We start from the raw sequence: 22,050 nt of genomic DNA, 5'->3' as shown, positions 1-22,050 counted from the left end.
TCTGTTGGGTTTTTAAATGTAAAATTAGTCAAAAGTAATCTCTTTTAAATATCAACTGCAATTTGAATTTCAAAAAAGTGAGTCTTTCCCTTCAGTGAATTTATTAATGCACCATCTATGTTTCAGTTTCTCTGAATCTTGGATAACTGTATTTGAGTTCACTATTTTGCACATAGAAGTTCATTAGTTGCAGAGAAAAAAGTAAAAGTTTTAGTTTTATTTTTCTTTTCACTTATCCTCTCTGCTCTATAGTGATATTTCATTAAACTGATTTTAAACTCTCATGTGAGATGAATATATTATTTGTAATGTGAAAAGTCACACTGTATAGTTTTTCTTGGTAACCTTTGTGACTTTTCTTATTGATATGTAGCTTTATTCTTACTGCTAATGGTAGATAACATTGTTTTTTACAGATAAACTTCAGAAACAATAGAGGGATTGAGCTAAATTGCCATAGTAAAGAGCTAACACACTAAGTCGTAGTTTTTCTTTTTTTAATTCGCCCTTTCAGAATGGGATGGTGACGAAGGATTTGACAAGACTAAAAACACTTCTCACAGAAACTGAGGTAAGACTGTTTCAGGGGATCTTTTTGGAAGAGTTTAACTCTATCTGGCTAGTAAGCCTTCTGTGTCAAAATTTGGGAAATTCTTGTGGCATCAGCCACAAAGGCAAGGGCATGGAGGTGGGGCAGTGGTACCTCCTGACCTAGTCCTGTACCCAGTGCCACCCTCAGGACTCTGCTTCTTCTCCTGTGTCCTCAGCATCCCAGGTCTCCTGTCTCTAGTTCCTATTAGTTGTCCCTGGACAACAAATGGAAAGACGGCTGGGAAATTTGAGTTTCTAACTACTTCTGGCTGTTAGAAAATGTTATCATTATAAATAGGATGCTTCTCAAGTTTCTGTATTTTTTTTAAGCAAGGGAAGGAAGTTTGTGACTTAAGGACTATTTTTGGGCTATGGGCTTAGGAGGGTTAATGTGTCTGAGGGTAAGTGATGAGCAGAAGTTGCTCTAGGGAGGACCTGGAGACACATGGGAAGCTGGGAATAACAGGGGCGTGTGAAAGGCCCAGAGCTTTGCAAGTCTCAGGTTTCTATTCTTCATATAGACATGCAAAAATATTTTTACTTAGATGTTCTTTTTTAAAAATAGCCATTGTGTCAGCTTTTTATCATAAGTGGAATCGCCTGTAAAGTGATTGATTGATTGGCATCTACTGTGTGCTTGGTACTGTGCTTGCTGCTGGGGCTACAGCAGTAGACAAGATGTCGATGGTTCTCCTCCCTTGGAGGGAAAAGTGTTGGGGAGGAGATAGACGACAAATGTATTAATTAAACAGTCCTAGGTGTAAATGTACATTGAGGTAGGTGGTATAACAAAGAGGAATAGATTGGCTTGGGTGCTCAGGGACTGAGATAGTTAAGCCAAGAGCTGAGAGTTAAGAAGGTGAGTGAGATTGAGAAAGGTGGAGGGGATGTGCAGAGACAGAGGCATCTACTTGGTGGATTCCTTTCCTATTCCAAATCTAATAACCTATTCCAGTTCATACCCACAAACAGCAAAGAGGTCGGTTGTCGTGGACTACACAAGTTAGATGAAGAAACTTTGTTTTGTTATTAGGCCCTTTTTTTGTCATTTCATTTTCTCATGTTACCTTTCTGTGAATTTAAAAATAGTAGCATGGGCTGTGCATGGCTGGCTTATGCTTGTAATCCCAGCACTCTGGGAGGCCCAGGCGGGTGGATTGCCTGAGCTCAGGAGTTTGAGACCAGCCCAAGCCAGAGCAAGACCTCGTGTCTAAAAATAGCTGGATGTTGTGGTGGGCACCTATAGTCCCAGCTACTTGGGAGGCTGAGGCAAGAGAATCGCTGGAGTCCAAGAGGTTGACCATGACGCCACAGCACTCTACCAAGGGGGACAAACCGAGATTCTGTCTCAAAAAAAAAAAAAAAAATAAAAACTAGTAACAGTTTGTTACTGTGGTGGTATTCAACTTGTAAACGCTAGTGGATGAGAGTAAAGACTTGGAACTAAAAGCTGGTTCATGGAAACAAAAGCAATAAATATTCTTTAGTGAAATTTAAAATACATTAAAATACAATAAATTTGATTGTAAATTTATAGGCGTTGCAGCAGTATAATCTTTGGCTGTTTTCCCTGAAGGGCTCAGTAAAGACTGGTGCTCATAACTGATAGTGCCTTTTTGTTTTGGGATATGAGCACATAAAAAGAGTGCTGAGAAAACAAACACAGCCCCTTGAACTCTAAAAGTCTGGGAGAGCCAAATGCTCAGCCTGGCTGGGCTCACTTCCCAGGCTCGGGTGATGAGGCTGTGCTGTGCCCCGGCCCAGCCTGAGAAGTGCTGTGTCAGCACAGTCTGCTCTACTGATTGTCTCAGATGGTGACTGGTGAAAGGCACATGTGTTTTTGTCTTCCAACAATTATTAAGTGTTTTAGGTTTGATTTTATGACAAACACAGTTTTTTCATCCCTTTTTCTTGTATATTTGATAAATTTATTTTGATTAATTTTAAAGACGAGATATTTTAAAATTTTCCTACTTGGGCAGCACCCACGCTCAGTGGTTAGGGTGCCGACCACATACACCAAGGCTGGCGGGTTTGAACTCAGCCTGGGCCTGCTAGAATCAACAATGACAACTGCAACAAAAAAATAGCCAGTCATTGTGGCAGGCACCTGTGGTCCCAGCTACTTCAGAGGCTGAGGCAAGAGAATCGCTTGAGCCCAAGAGTTTGAGGTTCCTGTGAGCTGTGACACCACCACACTCTATTGAGGGTGACAAAGTGAGACTCTGTCTCAAAAAAAAAATTCAGACTTGCAGTGAATTTTTAGCTTTTATATTTATGTGTGCTGTGTGAATGGAATCATATTTTAGGTGCTAGTTTGAGATGTAGACCTTGCTTGTAGAATATAAGGAGATCTGTTAATCTTTTTTTTTTTTTTTTTTTGAGACAGAGCCTCAAGCTGTCCCCCTGGGTAGAGTGCCGTGGCATTACAGCTCACGGCAACCTCCAACTCCCGGGCTCAAGCGAGTCTCCTGCCTCCGCCTCCCAAGTAGCTGGGACCACAGGCGCCCGCCACAACGCCCGGCTATTTTTTGGTTGCAGCCGTCATTGTTGTTTGGCGGGTCCGGGCTGGGGATTCGAACCCGCCACCTTAGGTGTACGTGGCTGGCGCCTTAGCCGGTTGAGCTATAGGCGCCGAGCCTGTTAATCTTTTTTATGAAGCATAGAATGCTTGTAATATGAATAATTACTCCTGGTTTGTCTATGTATTCTCATATTCCTTTTACAAAAAGAATGGGTTTTCTTTTGAAAACTTACCAATAAGTACTTGACTGAGAATCAAAAGGCATTTTCCTTTAGAAATCGTATTATATTGTTTTAGTTCAAGCCTAACCTAAAATGTCCAGTTTAATCAGCCACACATTGTAGTCACAGTGTGGTTTCGGTTATGTCCAGTTAGAATTTATTACATTCTTTCTATAGCACAAATATTCCACATTTCATGTGGGGATACTGTTTTCTCCTTCTGATTCAGTTTACCATTTACTGAACACCTGTCCTGTTCAAGTCTCTAGAGATGTGGGATATCCATGAAAGGATAGTTGCAGGCCAGTTGCAGATGCAAATAGTTAACATGTAGTGTACACAGGGCAGCCTGTGGTCAGTCAGGCTGTAACAAAATGCAGGAGGGAAAGGAAAATACTCTGTAGGGGAAATTCTGGAGCCAGGAGTGTAGGAATTGAGTTTAGAGGACAGAGATAGCTGAGTGAAGACACAGAGGTAACTTGGTAAAGGAAAAGATTGGCAAATAGTTAGTTGGTTCCGTGATAAATGAGGCGAGTGCTAATGAGGCCCCCCTTTCCTGGGACAGTGGCCACGGAGGAGAGAGTATGAGACAGATGTGAGAGACATTCTAGACCTGGGTGGGGAGGATTTGGAGACTACTTAGAGCACGTTGGAAGTGTTCACGATGACTTTCAAAATTTCAGTCTCACTCTCTCTGGGGAAGAAGAGTCCATTAACTCGCAAGAAGGAACACTGAAGGAGGATTAGGTTTGGGGTAAAGTCGATGAATTTGGGGCATATCGTGTTTAAAGGGCTTAGGTTATCATCCATCCCGTACCTCCTGCACACCCATTACTCCGTGCCAGTACTCTGGGAGGTGCAGGAATAGAAAGAGGCAGTTGGAGCTAATTGACCACAGGTCCAGCATGTAAAATGCTACACAATAGTTCAGAAGAAGTGCTTTGGTTGGTATTTGATTGAAATTGGGTATCCAGAGCTTAGGGTAAAGTTAGAGCCAGAAGTGCAGATTGGGGGTTTATTGGAGCATGATAGAATGAATGGATCCCTGGCCTTGGATTCCACTGTGGGAGAAGGGCTCATCTCAGAGTGGGAGGTGGGGAGACTTGGGCAGAAAGTGCCCCCAGGGCCCATACTGGAAGTGTGATGTTAGCGGCAGCGAAAGGCACTTCTGTAATGGTGTCAGGAAGAGGAGAGTGGAATGAAGGAATGGATGGAAGGTGCTGCCCAGTCCTGCCCCTCAGGACAGGGGACTCAGATGTCTCTTCTGCCCCTACCTAATTTTTACCCAGAGGGTCTCTATCAGCCCCCTTAATGAGGGCCTTATAAATACTTCTTTTCCATATTACAGTTTAACATAGAACAAAGACCAAAAATGTCATTTGCAACATATTAATGTTATTAAACATTTTTAAGTATTCAAACTGCATTCTTTTTTTTTAAATGTTGACTTTAATTTGCCATTATTTGGTTATTTTTTTATTTAAAAAATGTCTTTCATTTGGAAAATTGCAGACAGCAACTTGTAATGTCCTCTCTGGATATCATGTGGAAGACTTAGATGAGGGTAAGTGCCAAACTCTCTGTCACTTACGGTAGCTGTGATTCTGGGCTTTGCTTTTTTCTTGGTTACTGGGAGAAACTGTACTGAGTATGTATAGATGGAGATGCAGGAGAGAATATAAACATTGAATTTCAGGAAGTAGATGCGGATGAAAGCAGTTTTCTCTCTGGCACCTTTTCATAGAATAATGGTGTGAAGGAGGCAGGGAGGTGATTCCAGAAGTTGTCTAGTCCATCGTCTTGTCTCCACGGAGGACTACATTTAAACCTCTTTCTGAGTGATTTGTAGAGGGAGGACTTTTCTCCTCTCTCTACCCGAGGCTAGGACAGTTATTACTTTTTGGAAGTTCTGGTCCATAAGCTGAGTTGTTCTTACTCTAATAAAAGTCTGGGACCTCCTCCCCTCTCTTGCCAGAGGAAAAGGAAGGGAAACCAACACTCACTGGCTTTGCTAAATGCTGCCTGGTGGTGCCTTTCACAAAACAGGTACTATTACAGTCCTTTTCATCTTTTTGGTAGATAATGAAACTGGTATTTATTAAGGTTTAGTAGTTTTCCCACAGTCACATAGTCAGTAAGGGATGAAGCACAGCTTTAAATTCAACCTGACTGTATTTTTTTCTTTTTTGGGCCCAGTGACTTGTGAAAAAATAGAAAATAGTTAGAAGGTCCTTGAGAACTTACTGCTGCTCAGCCTCTATAGCTTGGGCCTTTTTTCTCTTAATCCTTATTTTCCTTGACTTATTTGGAACCTCTTATCTACATAGATCAAAGCTTATGGTATTTAGAAATAAACAAATGTTATTTTTTAGCTCCTATCTCCGAATTCAACTTTTTGAACTTTATTTATTGAAAGGGATTACATCACATACTGTGACACTTGTCACAAGAGTCCGGAAGGATACGGTTGGCGAGTTGTAGTTTTGCACTCAGTATGCCGTAGCAGAATCTGTTCTTGGGATTTCCTTCTAGGATACAATAATTTTTTTATTCTTGAAGGAATTCCTAATAGACATACATCCCATGGCTAAGAAATGATAAGCATGCCAACCTTTCTTCTTGAGTTGTTAGAGAAGCGGTTGCTAGGACAGACACAAGATCCCCAGCTTGATTGACTGCTGAGTAACCACTTCTTCCCTCTTGCGGGATTGCTGAGTTTCATATAGGTGACTGATTTAACTTAGTTCATTGGTAGATTACTTTTTTGGAAGAGGCAAGTATGTCGTGTCCTTTTTTACATCATCTGGGATGATGTGTGTGGAGGGATTGTAGTATTTCTTACACATTAAACTATCACAATTACTAGCTAGCCTCAAATGATAAGACTGTATCCTGATTACTCCCTAGGGTCTTGTAATGGTTGGCATTTCCGCCCACCACCTAGGGGAATCACAAGCAGCGAGGAATATACTTTGTGTAAAAGGTAATGTGAATTTTTTTCTTTAAACCAATGACATGTCTTTGTTGATAGGATAGTTTTTCTTTATTTTAATAGTAATTCAAATTTAGAGAAAGTAATATATGAAGGAAGGAAAAGTATAATTATTGAGTAAAATGGTTTATTTTCTTTTGAAACAGAGGCCATAAAAGTGATTGTCATTAAATAATAAAAAATAAAACCATATCCATGAGCCTTCTTTGGATATAAACAACAGTGATCTAAATGAAAGTTAAAACTTCCTTCAAAGTCTTTTATAATGCCCATTGTGTTATCAGGGTGAGACTTAATTGCTGGTCTCTTGTTAATGTGAAATTTACCTGGGGGATGTTGAGTGAAGTTGACATGACTTTATATAATTGAAGTACAGCATGAAATAGATAAATACTAAATTGTTTTAATAACTTTTCTGAAAAATAGGTTTCTCTCATGGAATATAGAATTTATGAGTAATTTATATCAAAGGGCTAAGCTTTCAAAACTTAGTAATTATGTATTAATGTGGAAGGAATTATTAAAGTCACACTTAAGAAGATGAACTCCAGATTTTTTTAATAAGAACTATTAACTAGTGGGATTTTAGATATAAATTTTCACTATAGTAGATTGCTTTTGATAATGAAAGAAATTTGGTGTGCAGTCTGGATGATGGACTAGTCAAGATACTAGATTTGATTTTGTAGTAGAAATCAGAAAAGTCGTGAATGTTGAAAATCCTAGTGGCACCATATTGTAAAAGTTGTAGAACACAATCCTATGAAAAGGAAATATGAGAAAATTTATAGTCCAAATGAGAATGCAGAGCCTTCCTTTATTCTTCTTATTTTTTTTTTTTGGTTGTGGTTTTGGCCGGGGTCGGGCTCAAACCTGTCACCCATGGTATATGGGGCCGACGCCCTACTCCTTGAGCCACGGGCGCTGCCCAGCCTTCCTTTTTTAGTGAAATAATTTAAAGCAAAATGATAGAAAGTTAAAGAAGTTCATTAAGACATAGTTAAAAGAAACGAAAACACATGCTTTTCAATGTGCCTTTTGAAGTGGAAGAAAATTTAATAAATAGTATAATTTTAAGTTAGTACCATCAGGAAAAGCTTTAAGTACACTCACCTTTTCAAATATGGTAAAGCATTTGATAATGTATTGTTGTGCTGTAGTTCATTCTATATTTCTTACTGTTTGCATTTTCTCCAGTTCAAGAATAGTCTGTATCTCTCTTGTCTCCATTTTGCTATTTGTAATTGAATTTTCATTTTTTTCTCTCAAAAGATCTTTTCCCGGTTTTTAACTGATATTTAAATGACGTCATTTAAATATATTACAGTCTTTGCCTGTAATTTTGCGGTATATTTAAGACTTTTACACATAGTTAGTGGGCAAATCTATTATTTTTATCTACTTTTGATCACTGAATTGTCTGAGTCATAAGTGTTGAGAAATCATTAACTCTGCATCCTTTAAAATGATCATTTATGATATTGCCCCTTTGAAGAATTTGATATGACTGCTGAGTAAATTGACGACCCTGATATAAAACTGTCATTTCAAATTTATTTAAAACGTCAAGCAAATTAATACAGTCCAATATTTTTAATGAAACAGAGGTCACAGTAACATAGAAGAGAGTAAAAGGACTACATTAGAAAGTAAAAAGTAGAAGCCTTAATGTGGCATGTTTAGTATGAATTGTTTTTCAGAATAAAATTTCCCTATGTAGAAAATGTTCTTTAGATCTTGTCGTTTGGGAAGTAGGGTGCATGTGCACGAGCTGACCCACTTGATGTCAGTGTTGCTTTCAGAGGACTTGTCTAATAGTTCAAGGCTTTAGTTCACAGAGGAAGCCACTTTTCAGTGCCTCTGGGGAGGATAGTCCTGAATACCTTTTGCTTTAGGATCTCCTGACTCCAAAGAAAGTCAGCAAATATGGGGAGATGTTTTGATTAGCTGGTATAAATGTTGTCTCGACCTCTCCTCCCTCCTTGGTTTAAGACAGTGTGATAAATGTGACCCCTCAGGAGATGAAGTGTTGTTTTTGTTCTTGCAGAAGTCAGAGGGCAGATGCTGGAAGTTGATCTTTTAAAAGGGTTAACAAAGTGTATAATGAAACAGTCTTTCCTATTTTACTTAGATTTTTAGAGCAAGGACTCTGTAGGTATGGTGCCCAGTGTACTTCAGCACATTCCCAGGAAGAACTAGCAGAATGGCAAAAAAGATACGCTTCCCGACTGATAAAACTGAAACAGCAGAATGAGAATAAACAGCTCTCAGGCAGTTACATGGAAACCTTGATAGAAAAATGGATGAATTCGTTATCTCCTGAGAAAGTGGTGAGCAACCCAAACTACACTTTTTGTTTGTTTGTCTTAAACAAGGAACTTATTTGAGTTTTCTGATTTGCTATCTTTTGGTTTATTTCCTTATCTTTATATGAAGAACTTGGTTCTACTAAAATGATGTTTTTAGTAGCAAGCGTAGACCCAATTGTTAAAATAAAGAGCAGAACTGAAGCATTTGTTTGCAGATGGGCTTGTGCTTCTCGTGGGCAGCTTTTGCCTGCCATTTGTGGTGGCGCTTCTCCCTTATTTTATCTCTATTAGCTTCTGTTCTGAATAACTGAAAATAGTCAGGTAAAAATAATAAATATTTTGTTCAAAACAACTGAACGTGAAATAATGAAATTTCTTAGCTTGGCAAACAACTGGGTCATCTTTACTGTTTGCGTTTTTTTTACCATGCTGCAAGTTCTCGTCTGTGCTTTGAGTAGCGGACCCGTAACGTAAACTGCTCTCTATTTTCAGCTTAGTGAATGTATAGAAGGAGTAAAGGTGGAACATAATCCTGACCTGTCAGTCACTGTCAACACCAAAAAATCTCACCAGACATGGACCTTTGCTCTCACTTGTAAGGTATGAATTTTGTACTAATGAAGGAATAAAAATTGGTCAATTTTCTAAACCCTTTTTATGACTTTTAAATCTTGGTGTTAAAAGAGCACTGAAAATGTTTTGATCTAAGTGCACAGTTTCTATAGTGTGCTACAGTGTATTTCTGTATTTCGATCATTAAAAGTGTAATTTTTTTTCAAACTTTGAGACAGGATCTTTGTAGATGTTTAGGATGCTTATTTATTTATTTGGTAAAGAGATCTTGGACATCTTGTCTCCCAAACTTGGAACATAGGATGGGGTTCATGGCTTACAATAAACTGTTTAAAAATTGATTACTTAATCTGGCATTTCTAAGATTTTTTTTAAACACTGACAATTTGTTTTTGCATTTGACTCGATGAAGTCACAAGTTATGTAATAGTGGGTTTTTAAGATGGGATATTTTCTGATGTCATTCCCACCTTAAATTATACTAGTCGAAGTTTAAGATTGAAGTAGAGTAAAAAATTTCTGTGAATATTCTCAATGGAAAAGTTTTACATACTTTTTGGTGGTGTTTCTTCTGCTACACCATTTGTATGTTGAGATGAAAAATTCAAGAACATTTAGCTTCGGCCTTGAACCCAATCCAGTGCTTTCAGAAGAAGTTGCCCTCATGTGAAGGCTTTCTACCTGAGGCTACATGAAACCTTTTTAGGCGAAAAGTATAGAAAGTTGGAGGTTGATGGTTATGCAGGGTGATAGTTTTTGCCACAATGAAAGATGAACATATCACAGAGCAGGGAGGTTAGTGATGTAGCGTAAATATATAATTTTAACAACTGATTTTTAAAATACCATTCTGATTTTTTTCTTAAATGGCTTATGAGCACAATTTGGGTTTTTAACATTATATCTTAGAAACATGGGCAAGTAAGACTCCCTTATGGAAGTATTTTCATTGAAGAGCCCAATTACAATCGGATTTTTTAACCCCCTGTACTCAATGAATTATTTTAACTTCCTTGTAGCCTGCAAGAATGCTGTATCGGGTAGCATTGCTTTATGATGCTCATCGTCCTCATTTTAGTATCATTGCAATATCTGCCGGAGATAGTACTACCCAGGTATCACAAGAAGTCCCAGAAAACTGTCAAGAATGGATAGGAGGAAAGATGGCCCAAAATGGATTAGATCATTACGTGTATAAAGTCGGGATAGCATTTAACACAGAAATATTTGGAACTTTTCGCCAAACCATAGTTTTCGACTTTGGATTGGAACCAGTACTCATGCAAAGAGTAATGATTGATGCAGCTTCTACAGAAGGTAATATTTAGACTTTTTTCCCCTGATACGATGTATTAAAGGCAACATTAAAAGATATGTATTGGCCCCTAAATATGCCATGGATAGGGAAGGAATAATAAGGAGAAAAATCCCAGTTAATTGACTCATTTACTGTGTAATGGGCTTAAAATGGTTCACATTATGCCCTGTTCTCTTCAGCTAGTCATCAGGCAAAGCTTGAACTTTGAGGTTCCCCAAACTTGTTATGAGTAGATGATCAGGTCTGTTTTGGTCTACCAATTTCACTTTAAGATGATTTTAGCCTAGTAGAGTCTTTGAATATTAGTTTAGGTGCAATATCATTTTAATGGTAATTGTGTATATACCTGTAGCATTTATTTTCATGTCCTACTGACTGTCAATTACCTTGGCCAATATTAGCACATTATCTCTGAAAAGTCCTGCATATAAGTCAGTGTGTGCATCACTAGTGTTAAGGACATGCTAGGACATAGGATCTGCTCTGTGTTTTTGAGAAGTTGTCCCTGTTTTCAGCATGTAAGCAAAACATGATGAATTACTATGTATGTTGTCACATTACTGCCTATACCTGAAGTTTATGCCAAGACAAGACAAGGAAAGGAAAGGTCATGGTAATGTCCGTTCCTTTGGCTCTGGGTTGATATATAGGGGTTTTATTTTATTTAACAAAGACTAGATATTTAACAAACCATAAGCAGAGTTGTATGAAACTTGCTGTTGTACTGTCTATACCTAACTGTATTGCAGAGGTTGTTTTTCACTGTGTACCGTGATGTCCCATTCATGAGAACCTGGAAGTTGTTCTCAGGAACAAATGCTAGGATTTTATTTTTTGGACATAGTAAGCACGTGAAATTGATCTGTCTGCTTCTTTACTTTACCTGCTAGTGAGGTTAAAGCAACATTTGTGTTCAAATCTAACAATTAGGTGGTATCTTATATGTTACCCATACTTAATTTTCCCTTATTTTCTACTCTAATCTCTTTTACTTGTTTTTATTCTGTAGTATTTGTTTTTGGCATTTTCTCAGTACTCTTTGGAATCAGAATACGTTTTATTCCATACCCAAATAGATATGATCATTCACAGAAAGTATTTGGTTTATATCTACTAGCATAGGATTGGCAAATTCTTTCTGCCAAAAAGCCAGATAGTGTAATAAACACAGTAGAACCGTCCTAATTGACCACCCAAGTTTTCCTAGACTAGGCATGTACCACATGTACTCAATAGAAATGCCTTATTTTGACTGCCTCTGTGTAGTCAACTTCTAGAGGCTGTACTGTATTTTAGGAGTTTAAGGACACATGGTCTGTGTTGCAGCTACCGCTCAGCATCATAGTGAGAAAGCAGCCATAGGCAATCCATGAGCCAGTGGGCATGACTGTGTTCCATTAAAACTTTATTCTCAAGAACAAGGGCTGGATTTGGCTTTTGTGCTGCAGTTTGCTATATTAGTAAGCTCCCTTTAGAGACTAGAACTCAAAAACTACTAGGAAGCACCCTTTTTAAACTGGAAGGAGAGTCAAATAATAGAGATCGGCATGTATCCCCTGCTCTCAGATATTACTAACATGATGCCCTTGGCTTACATGTTGGTTGTTTTTTAAAAGTTCGCTTTTAGATTGGTGGCTTATAGCTCATGACTTGTTTTCCCATAGGAATAAGCTTGTAGGCTTATTGTTAAGAATCCTAACTAGCTTTAAGATATTTAATTAATACTAAAAATGTTACATGTCGGCAATAAAAAGTAAAAGAAATTGATACTATTTATGACAATAGATGATACTCAGAGACGGTAGTGATGAAGAGGCTTTCAGGGCACTCCTGTGGGCCTGATGAGAGTGAAGGGACTTGGACGACTTTCACTTTGGCCTCAGATACGTTTCACTTTTCTAGTTGGAAAAGAAGAGCAGTGGACAAAATTCAGAGGCAAATAAAATGGATTTAAATCCTCATTTTCTGCTTGTTACTTGTGTGACCCTGGGCAGAATACTTAACATCTTTGAGCTTCATGGGGAAACAGCTCTAAAACGGGACTAGTATTATCTGTCAGAGAACGGTGAGAACTTGAGATAAGCCATGCACAACATGTGGCCCATAGTGAGCACTTAGTCAGGAGTGGCTATTACTTTTTTTTTTTTTTTGAGACAGAGCCTCAAGCTGTCCCCCTGGGCAGAGTGCCGTGACATCACAGCTCACAGCAACCTCCAACTCCTGGGCTCAAGTGAGTCTCCTGCCTCTGCCTCCCCAGTAGCTGGGACCACAGGTGCCCGCCGCAACGCCCGACTATTTTTTGGTTGCAGCCGTCATTGTTGTCTGGCGGGCCCGGGCTGGATTCAAACTCGCCAGCTCAGGTGTATGTGGCTGGCGCCTTAGCCACTTGAGCCACAGGCGCCGAGCCAGCTATTACTTTTATCATTAGTCATGATCAGGATAATTTTGGGCTTTTCTACATAGGATGAAGAAAGTAGGAAAAAAGAGGGAGGGGGAAGTGGTTTTATTTATTTATTTATTTTTTAAAGATAAGAGTCTCACTCTTATTCAGGCTGGAGTGCCATGGTGTTAGCCTAGCTCACAGCAACCTTAAACCTCCTGAGTAGCTGGGACTATAGGCACCTGCCACAACACCTGGTTAGTTTTTCTATTTTTAGTAGAAATGGGTTTCCCTCTTGTTTAGGCTGGTCTCAAACTTCTGAGCTCAAGTGATTCTCCTGCCTCAGCCTCCAAAGTGCTGGGATTACAGATGTGAGCCATCATGGCAGGCCTGGTTCTTGTTTTTTAAGTGGGGACTGGAACTAGAGTGTTAGCAGAGGGACCAAAAAGCAGATCTTAAAGACCCAGGTTATAGCACCTGCAGATCTTGGCAAGGAAATGTAATATAGGAGCTAAAAAAGAAGTTGTCCAAGATGACCTATGTTTTGAGTCTGGTAACTGGAAGGAATCAAATGTCTTCTTTCTGCTGTTTCTAATATATCAGTTTAAGAAGATAATAAATTTTATATTTCATCCAGTTAGTAGAATGGATTAATATAGATAAGGACATCCTCTTCCTTTCATATAATACTATGCTCTTTTTTTTTTTTTTTTTTTTAAGTGACCTCTTTATAGTTTGATGTCTTTATCTGTTTTCCCTTAAATAAGGTTTTACCTTTAAGTAGTTATGTTATGGAAAGTAATTGAAAAAATTAAGCATTTTCTTGAACTAATTTGGAAACATTAAAACAATTTCATGGCAAATTTGTTTTTCAAGGATGAAGGAAAAGTAAATAGTATAAGAGAACAATATAAAGTTTATAGAATGTATTTCTGATAAAAGATTTGGAACATGAGCAGCACCTGTGGCTCAGTGGGCAGGGTGCTGGCCCCATATACTGAGGGTGGTGGGTTCAAACCCGGCCCAGCCAAACTGCAACAAAAAAATAGCAAGTCGTTGTGGTAGGCACCTGTAGTCCCAGCTATTCAGGAGGCTGAGGCAAGGGAATTGCCCCTAAGTCCAGGAATTGGAGGTTGCTGTGAGCTGTGATGGTACGGCACTCTACCACGGGCGATAAAGTGAAACTCTGTCTCTACAAAAAAAATATTTTGAACATTGCAGAAAGAAATTTAAATATAGGTTAGGCAGGCTAGATGCAATTTGGCTAACTTTTTTGATCATAATTCAAATTAGCTGACTTTTGCTAATTTTTAGTTCTAATTTCCTACTTTTAAAATTGATGTTATGGGATATAGTTTCTGTTAAGTTCTTACCATTTTTATTGTATGACTACATTTGTTTCAGTGTGATTATAGAGAGTCCTAACAGAATTCTGAAGAAAGCAGCATTTAAATAGCATAATATTTATTTTCTGCTTCTCTCTTAGTACTGGTCAGTGTTTTTTATTATCACAGCAGAGTTTTTGTCAGCAAAAAATGTTAGGGCACAAAATTTTTGTATGTGAAATCACAATGTTATAAAATATTCTGAGATAATAAAAATGTAAAATGCCAGCGTCCTATTTTGTATCCGTTTCTGGAATCCTTGTGTGGAGAACTTTCACAGACATTGTGAGCAAGATAAGTTAAATTGGGAACAATGTGGTAGCCTGGCTCATTTGGTCTCCAGCCAGCCCTGGTCTCCCACTGAAATTCACAGTAACACCTATGGTTTGGATGTACAGATAAGTTTAGAAGTGCTGGTTACCCATGGTCACATGTAGAAGTAAGTTGAGAAGAGGCACAGGGCACCTCCTGTGAGTACGGCTCTCAGTGTCTTTCAGACTGATTTGATGGGGGACTTAGTGACATTTGTATACTCTTCGAAACTTAAAATCAAGTTGTATAGGTTGTATAGCAAAATTTTTATTTCTCTCAGTGTTCAGTATTGAACTAAAAATCTTACACTTTAATTAATTTAAGTTTGAACCATGGGGAAAAAAAGGTTTTTCCCCCCCCATCATTGTCATGATATGTAAATAGACCTATAAATAGTTTTATAGGCCAGAGGAATGAATTTTTTACCCCCTCTAGTCACTTACAGCAATCCTGTAAACTTTCAGGGAAATATGTATAACTTTAACTTTGCTTTTTTAGTTTTTTCCCTTGTTGATAAGATTCAGGTTCAGAAAAAGGCACTATGCACTAAACCCTTTTTTTTTTGAGACAGAGTCTCATTTTGTTGCCTTTGGTAGAGTGCTCTGGTGTCATAGCTCACAGCAACTTCAAACTCTTCGGCTCAAGTGATCCTCTTGCCTCAGCCTCCCGAGTAGCTGGGACTCAAGGCATGTATCACAATACACAACTGTTATTTTGTAGAGATGGGGGGGTCTCACTCTTGCTCAGGGTGGTCTTGAACTCCTGAGCTCAAGCAGTCTACCTGCTTTGGCTTCCCAGAGTGCTAGGATTACAGGTGTGAGCCACTGTGCCTAACTCTAAAAAATCTTTCTGAACTAAAAAAAATACTTCTCCAGAAGTGCGTGGCAGAAGGCCTTAACAAAGGAAGGAAGTTAGTGAGTTTTCTCCTTGTTTAGAAAACAAACTGCGTTATATGCTTTCTACTACAACTTTGATCAATGGAAAACTTTGCTTTGGCAAAATTGATTTGGAGGCTTGGAGCCCCTAGCACAGTGGTTACAGTGGTTACTTCTGTGTAACATACACAGAAGTTGGTGGGTTTGAACCTGGCCCAGGCCAGCTAAACAACGACAACTGCAATAAAAAAATAGCTGGGTGTTGTGGTGGGCTCCTGGAGGCTGAGGCAAGAGAATCACTTAAGCATAAGAGTTGGAGGTTCCTATGACCTGTGGTGCCACGGGATTCTACCGAGGGTGACATAGTGAAACTCTCAAAAAAAAAAAAAAAAGGAAATTGATTTGGAATTCTGTTTTGAATATTTGGAAACAGCATATTAAAAATTAACTCATTTAAATTTGCAAACTTGATACTATACATTTCTCTAGTTGAGTCTAGTAGCATATGTTAGCATTGGCACTAAAATTTAGTATGACTTAAAAATTAACTGCTAAAGTTATAGCTAAATTAAGACCAGAGTATATATATCTATATTTGTATAATCTTATGGGATCAGAAAAGTAATAGAAAACTAGATTAATATAGTTTATTAATAAAAGATAAATGTTACCAAGTAGACACATGTGAAAAGTATGAGGTGTGCCATTCGCCTGCTGTTATAACTGTGGTTAGCCTCGTTAGGAGAGAGCAAACAGGGACAGAAAACAGGGGCAAACTGACAAGACACCCGTCTCCCATGAAGCAGGTTTGGTGAAAGGAAGGCTGTTGGAATGGAGAGCTGACACAGTGGTTTGGATGACTTTGGGGTTTTCTTTTGTTGTTAACTTGGGCAGTCACAGATCAAAATATTTTCTTTCTTTTTTTTTTGAGACGGAGCGTCAAGCTATCCCCCTGGGTAGAGTGCCATGGCATCACGCTCACAGCAACCTCCAACTCCTGGGCTCAAGCGAGTCTCCTGCCTCAGCCTCCCAAGTAGCTGGGACTACAGGTGCCCGCCACAACGCCTGGCCATTTTTTGGTTGCAGCCATCATTGTTGTTTGGCGGGCCCGGGCTGGGGATTCGAACCCACCACCTTAGGTGTATGTGGCTGGTGCCTTAGCCGCTTGAGCCACAGGCGCCGAGCCAATCAAAATATTTTCTAGGGAGGAGTGTGGTATCTGGTTTTGGAATTAGGGAGGATTTCATCTTATTCTGTAAGTCCTAGATAAATATAACTGTTTTTAATAAATTCCGTATTTAACATCCAGTTATTGTTTGTCTCTTATGTCAGATTTTTGATATTGGCACATGTGGATTTTTTCCCTAGAGTCTTTGTGGTTGGTATTTGGAACCCTGGATGCTTTTTTCCCTTACTGTCTTTTTATCTATTCTGCAGGTCCTGCTACAGATATTTTTCAAGTCTACTATACTACATACTTCAAGAAGAAACAAACCCACTCTTTGGGTGCTTTGTTAGAGTAGTAAATATGTGGTTCAAACGGGAGCACTGCTATTCTCAGTATCAGAAGGGCAAGGGGAGTTGGGAAGTGTATCTTGTGGTAGACGCGTTACTTCAGCCCTGATCTCTGCTGTAGGAGAGCTGAGCTGCAGTGACAGCTCTTCCCTTACCTTATCTCCCTTGTCTTTTTTCTTAGGGACTTCTCTTAAAGTGTATTTATAGTTTCTGCCTACCACTCCTGGGTAACAAATCCTATAGGTCTGTAATTTCTGTCGGGTTTGCTTTGAGATTTATTATTTAGGAGTAGGTTAATAAGGCCATGTTAAACTTCTAAGTGGTTTTATAAATACTGATCCTAGCCTGTTCACTTTTTATCTTCCCCATGTGTTTTTCACTTTAACCTATTCTAGGTTGAAGAGAAGCGCATACAACTGGCTCAGGCTGCCCTGAGTCGTGCCTGTGCCTGTTTAGGTGTTCGCAGGCGCACAGGTGCCACGTGGGGGTAGGGTGTGTGACACAGGACCTAAGTGGTCTCACCTCCCTCCTCTCTTTAAGAGGCCTTCTTAAGACCTAAGGACCTTTAATCACTATAAGTTAGGTGGGCCACTGAACAGGTTAAATAAGCTTTTCCTCACAAGCAAGAAGAATGGGACCAGAAGTTTGACTCAAGTTCAGATGAAGCAGAGAAAGAAAAGTGACTTTTGTAAAATATATCATTAGTAGTAGTCACCTGCCACGGTGTAGATTTGACTTTTGAGTCAATGACTCAGTAGTACGTTCTTGAGACTTTTTGGTGCTGGCGCACACATTTATTCAAGATTCTTTCTGCTCCCCCTGCTTCCCCCTTTCCTGTACTGTGTTTATCGTCATTGAAGAAAAAAAAAAAGGAATGCATATAATTTACCAAGGTTTGAAAATTGTTTTCAAATTGTCATGGTACCTGCTGAAGACACTTACATTTTTTAAATTTTTACGGATATATAATAATTGTATGTATTTATGGAGTTCATGTGATATTTTGATACAAGCATATAATTTTAAGAGCTTCATAAAATCAGGGTGGGAATCAGGGATACTATATTGATAAAATGAGAAAAGCAAATAACATTGTTCATGCCACTTTCCCCTAAAAGCTTGGAATACTTTTAGCCCAGAATAGAAGGATGTTCTGTATAATTTGGCTGGCATATAAATAGGTGAATTAGAAAAATTTTTTAAAAAATGGTATCATTTTATGTTTCTTATTGTCTCAGCTACTTAAACATCAGTGAGGAATAACTAGTGACTTTTTTTTTTTTTTTTTTTTTTTTGAGACAGAGCCTCAAGCTGTCCCTCTGGGTAGAGTGCCATGGCTTCACTGCTCACAGCAATCTCCAACTCCTGGGCTCAAGCGAGTCTCCTGCCTCAGCCTCCCAAGTAGCTGGGACCACAGGTGCCCGCCACAACGCCTGGCCATTTTTTGGTTGCAGCCATTATTGTTGTTTGGCGGGTCCGGGCTGGGGATTCGAACCCGCCACCTTAGGTGTATGTGGCCTTAGCCACTTGAGCCACAGGCGCCGAGCCATAACTAGTGACTTTTAAAGTGTACAAACACTTACAATTTTGACCCAAATTGCACAAAAGCCCTCCATATAACCAGAATGTTTTTTTTTTTTTTTTTTTTTTTTGAGACAGAGCCTCAAGCTGTCCCCCTGGGTAGAGTGCCGTGGCATAGCTCACAGCAACCTCCAACTCCTGGGCTCAAGCGAGTCTCCTGCCTCCGCCTCCCAAGTAGCTGGGACCACAGGTGCCCGCCACAACACCCGGCCATTTTTTGGTTGCAGCCGTCATTGTTGTTTGGCGGGTCCGGGCTGGGGACTCGAACCCGCCACCCTAGGTGTACGTGGCTGGCGCCTTAGCCAGCTGAGCTACAGGCGCCGAGCCCAGAATGTTTTGAAATAAAAGGAAATAAACTGTGTGAGCATGCTATGAATCTAAGCATAGTCTAAATTAGTTTAATTCTATAAGGTAAAATGAAGAAAATTATTAAATATTATTAAATTAATTATTAAATATAATTTCCTCACCCTGAAACAGTAGTTTAGACATCCTTTTATTTATTTACTTATTTATTTAGAGATAGAGTCTCAGTCACCTGGGGTTGAGTGGCCTGGCGTCATAGCTCACAGCAACCTCAAACCCTCTTGCTCAAGCCATCCTCTTGTCTCAGCCTCCTGAGTAGCTGGGACTCCAGGCACCTACCATAATGTCCAACCAGTTTTTCTATTTTTAGTCGTGACGGGGGTCTCACTTAGCTCTGGCTGGTCTCCAACTCCTGAGTTCAGGTGATCTTCCCACCTCGTCCTCCCAGAGTGGTAGGATTACAGGCATGAGCCACCATACCTGACCTAGATGTCCTTTTAAAACTACATACTAAATAGATTCTTCACTATTACACAGAATTTAGTTTTTATTTATTTTTAAAGAGCTGGTTATTTGGTTTGTTACTATAACATTGCTGTATCTCTTTTTGACTTCTGGATTAGGGACAAAATTTATGTATATCTTTGCTATTTTGATAATAGTTAGCATCTAATCTTTAATGAGAGTATGGTCATTTAGGAGTGTTGGCATTTGTAAGGTTTAAGTACATTTTGTAGCTATGCTTTAATGAATGAATAGGCAGGTTTCACATTTAGAATGATCTCGGAAGAAAATATTAGTATACTTTATAAAACATCTGATTATGAGGATATTGCAAACACAGATTATTAATTCAGAGTATTTGTGCAGGTTTTTAAAGAGCAGACCATCTTTACATTTTGATGATTATAGTTGTATTTGTGTTGCCGTTTGGGAAATAACAAAACTAGCATGTAAAACTGCCTTTTCAAGGAGCAAAGTTTAGAAATTAGGGCCTTTATATTTTTGTTTTTTATTTGTATTAAGATATTAAAACAGGCTACTTGTTACTGTTGAGAAATTTCTCTTGGTGGATGACTAAATTTATCCATTTATAATCGGTGTGTAACATTTAAATGTAAAATTTCCCACTAAGCAAGACACGCCAATTACGCATTACATTCTCATTTCAAAGCTAGTTTAGGATAACTTGTCTGTGTACTTCGGAGGCTAACTTATCTTTGTCTAAACTTGTTATTATTTCTTTGTAAAATTTTAACCTGTATTTTGAAGCCATCTTTTCAATTATGTTAAAACAGAATCTTGGTGTAATGAATCAAACAACTTTTTTTTCCTTTAAGTTTCATTTTTATGGGTGTATGTATGTTTCACCCAATAGAAATTAGTATGCACTCATTCAGAGTGAGCCGACTCAGCGTTCAGAGTTTCTGTTACTGTGGATTTTACCCTTTGTTGGTATTCTACATTTTTTCCAGAAATGTCAGAGTGTGGATAGTCATTTGGGTTGACATTGTGCCCTACTTATAGTATAATTTAACTGAGGCTTCACTGGATACTTTAGAAATGGTATTTGAATGATGTTGTATCACATTTTTATTGAGGAATCAGCAGTGTTTTACATGAGTCTTTTAAAAAAGATTTTTGTTTATATCAAGTCGACCTGTAGATATGTAGTTTTGCTGTGCTTTATCACATAAGAAAATAGTTAACCTTTTGCAGTTTTTTGATTTTTCTCTTTCTGTAATGGGGTAGGTATTGGTAGTAGGAGGAGAAAAATGATTATCTCCTAATAAAACTTACCTTGTGAAGATCTTATGTCTTCTTCCTGCAGATCAGATTTCTCTTGCCTGAAGAGTTAAGTTCTAAATGTTAATCTGTATTTTTAAAATGATAACAACTATTTCTGATACGTCTCACCCTGATATATGTATAAAAAGTTTTTTAAAAAATATGGATTCCTATTAATGTTGTTTTGTTCAAATAGACAAAAAACGATTTCTGATATGGGGAAAATGTCAGTGGGCTTTTGTATTGTTTTGAAGACCTTTAACTTTAGCATATAAAATTCTCTTAACAAAATGTGTATTATTTGGGAATTTTAACGTTATGTTTCTTTATAAATGTGTTTTTTGTCTCCATTTAGATCTGGAATACCTGATGCATGCAAAACAACAGCTAGTAACCACAGCTAAGCGTTGGGATTCTTCTTCTAAAACTATTATAGATTTTGAACCTAATGAAACTACTGATTTGGAGAAGAGCCTTCTTATCAGATACCAAATTCCTCTCTCTGCTGACCAGCTATTTACCCAGTCCGTTTTAGACAAATCATTGACCAAGAGCAACTATCAGTCACGGTTGCATGACCTTCTTTATATTGAGGAGATAGCCCAGTATAAAGAAGTCAGCAAGTAAGTTACTCTAGAAACACTTAAAAGAAAATCTTCTCTTTGGATGGTATTTTTAATTTTTAACACGCACCTATGCCTAAGTGAAGACAGGTAGCACATTGTTGTTACTCAGTAGCTGTATTCTATCTTTATGTGATATGTGAGCATCTTTGTATTAAGTTGTAAAGCGCGCGTTCTCTCTCTCTCTCTCTCTATTTTTTTATTTTTATTTTTTTTGCAGTTTTGGCCGGGGCTGGGTTTGAACCCACCACCTCCGGCATATGGGGTCAGTGCCCTACTCACAGCGCCACAGGCACTGCCCCCATATGTCAGCTTCTTAAGGCGAAAACTGTGTTGTGCTCATCTTAGTTACTATTCCCACTGTTTAGTGCATAGTTTGTTTCTACAAGACCTTCCTAGGCGTCCACTGGGGGATAAGCTCTTTGCCACGTGTGGGGAACATAAGTCTGTGGTCCCTGCTCTTGAGGAGCTTTCAGTTACTGATAGTCATAGCAGCACTCAGTGGATATTTGTTGAATTGAAAGCACAAAAACAGATCATGTATTTTGAAAAGTTACTTTAAAAATGGTACCATTTAGATCTTCAGGAAGTCTGATAGTAATTAAATAGATTTATGGGAGTTTGCAATACTTGAACATATTTTACATTTTATTCCTATGCCATAGATTAAGAGCAAGTGCTTAGGCCAGGCTCATGCCTGTAATCTTAGCTCTCTGGGAGGCCAAGGTGGGTGGATTGCTTGAGCTTACAGGTTCAA

The 22,050-nt window shown here is 38.6% G+C and overlaps 1 protein-coding gene across 2 annotated transcripts in view; it reads left to right on the top strand.

Annotated features, from left to right (window-relative positions):
- HELZ (helicase with zinc finger) overlaps positions 1-22,050 on the top strand; it is a 165,485-nt gene that overhangs the window by 48,555 nt on the left and 94,880 nt on the right. For both annotated transcript variants that reach the window (XM_012803215.2, XM_023511111.1), the window contains exons 7-13: positions 515-571; positions 4,849-4,900; positions 6,244-6,319; positions 8,460-8,658; positions 9,130-9,237; positions 10,230-10,527; positions 21,026-21,293. In XM_012803215.2, coding sequence (XP_012658669.1) covers positions 515-571; positions 4,849-4,900; positions 6,244-6,319; positions 8,460-8,658; positions 9,130-9,237; positions 10,230-10,527; positions 21,026-21,293 — 1,058 coding nt within the window. The remainder of the gene's footprint in view (positions 1-514; positions 572-4,848; positions 4,901-6,243; positions 6,320-8,459; positions 8,659-9,129; positions 9,238-10,229; positions 10,528-21,025; positions 21,294-22,050) is intronic.

This window comes from Otolemur garnettii, unplaced genomic scaffold (assembly GCF_000181295.1).
Source record: "Otolemur garnettii isolate 467f Iridium unplaced genomic scaffold, OtoGar3 scaffold00018, whole genome shotgun sequence".
Classification (NCBI taxonomy): Eukaryota; Metazoa; Chordata; class Mammalia; order Primates; family Galagidae; genus Otolemur; species Otolemur garnettii.
This window is presented reverse-complemented; position numbering and strand designations above follow the sequence as displayed.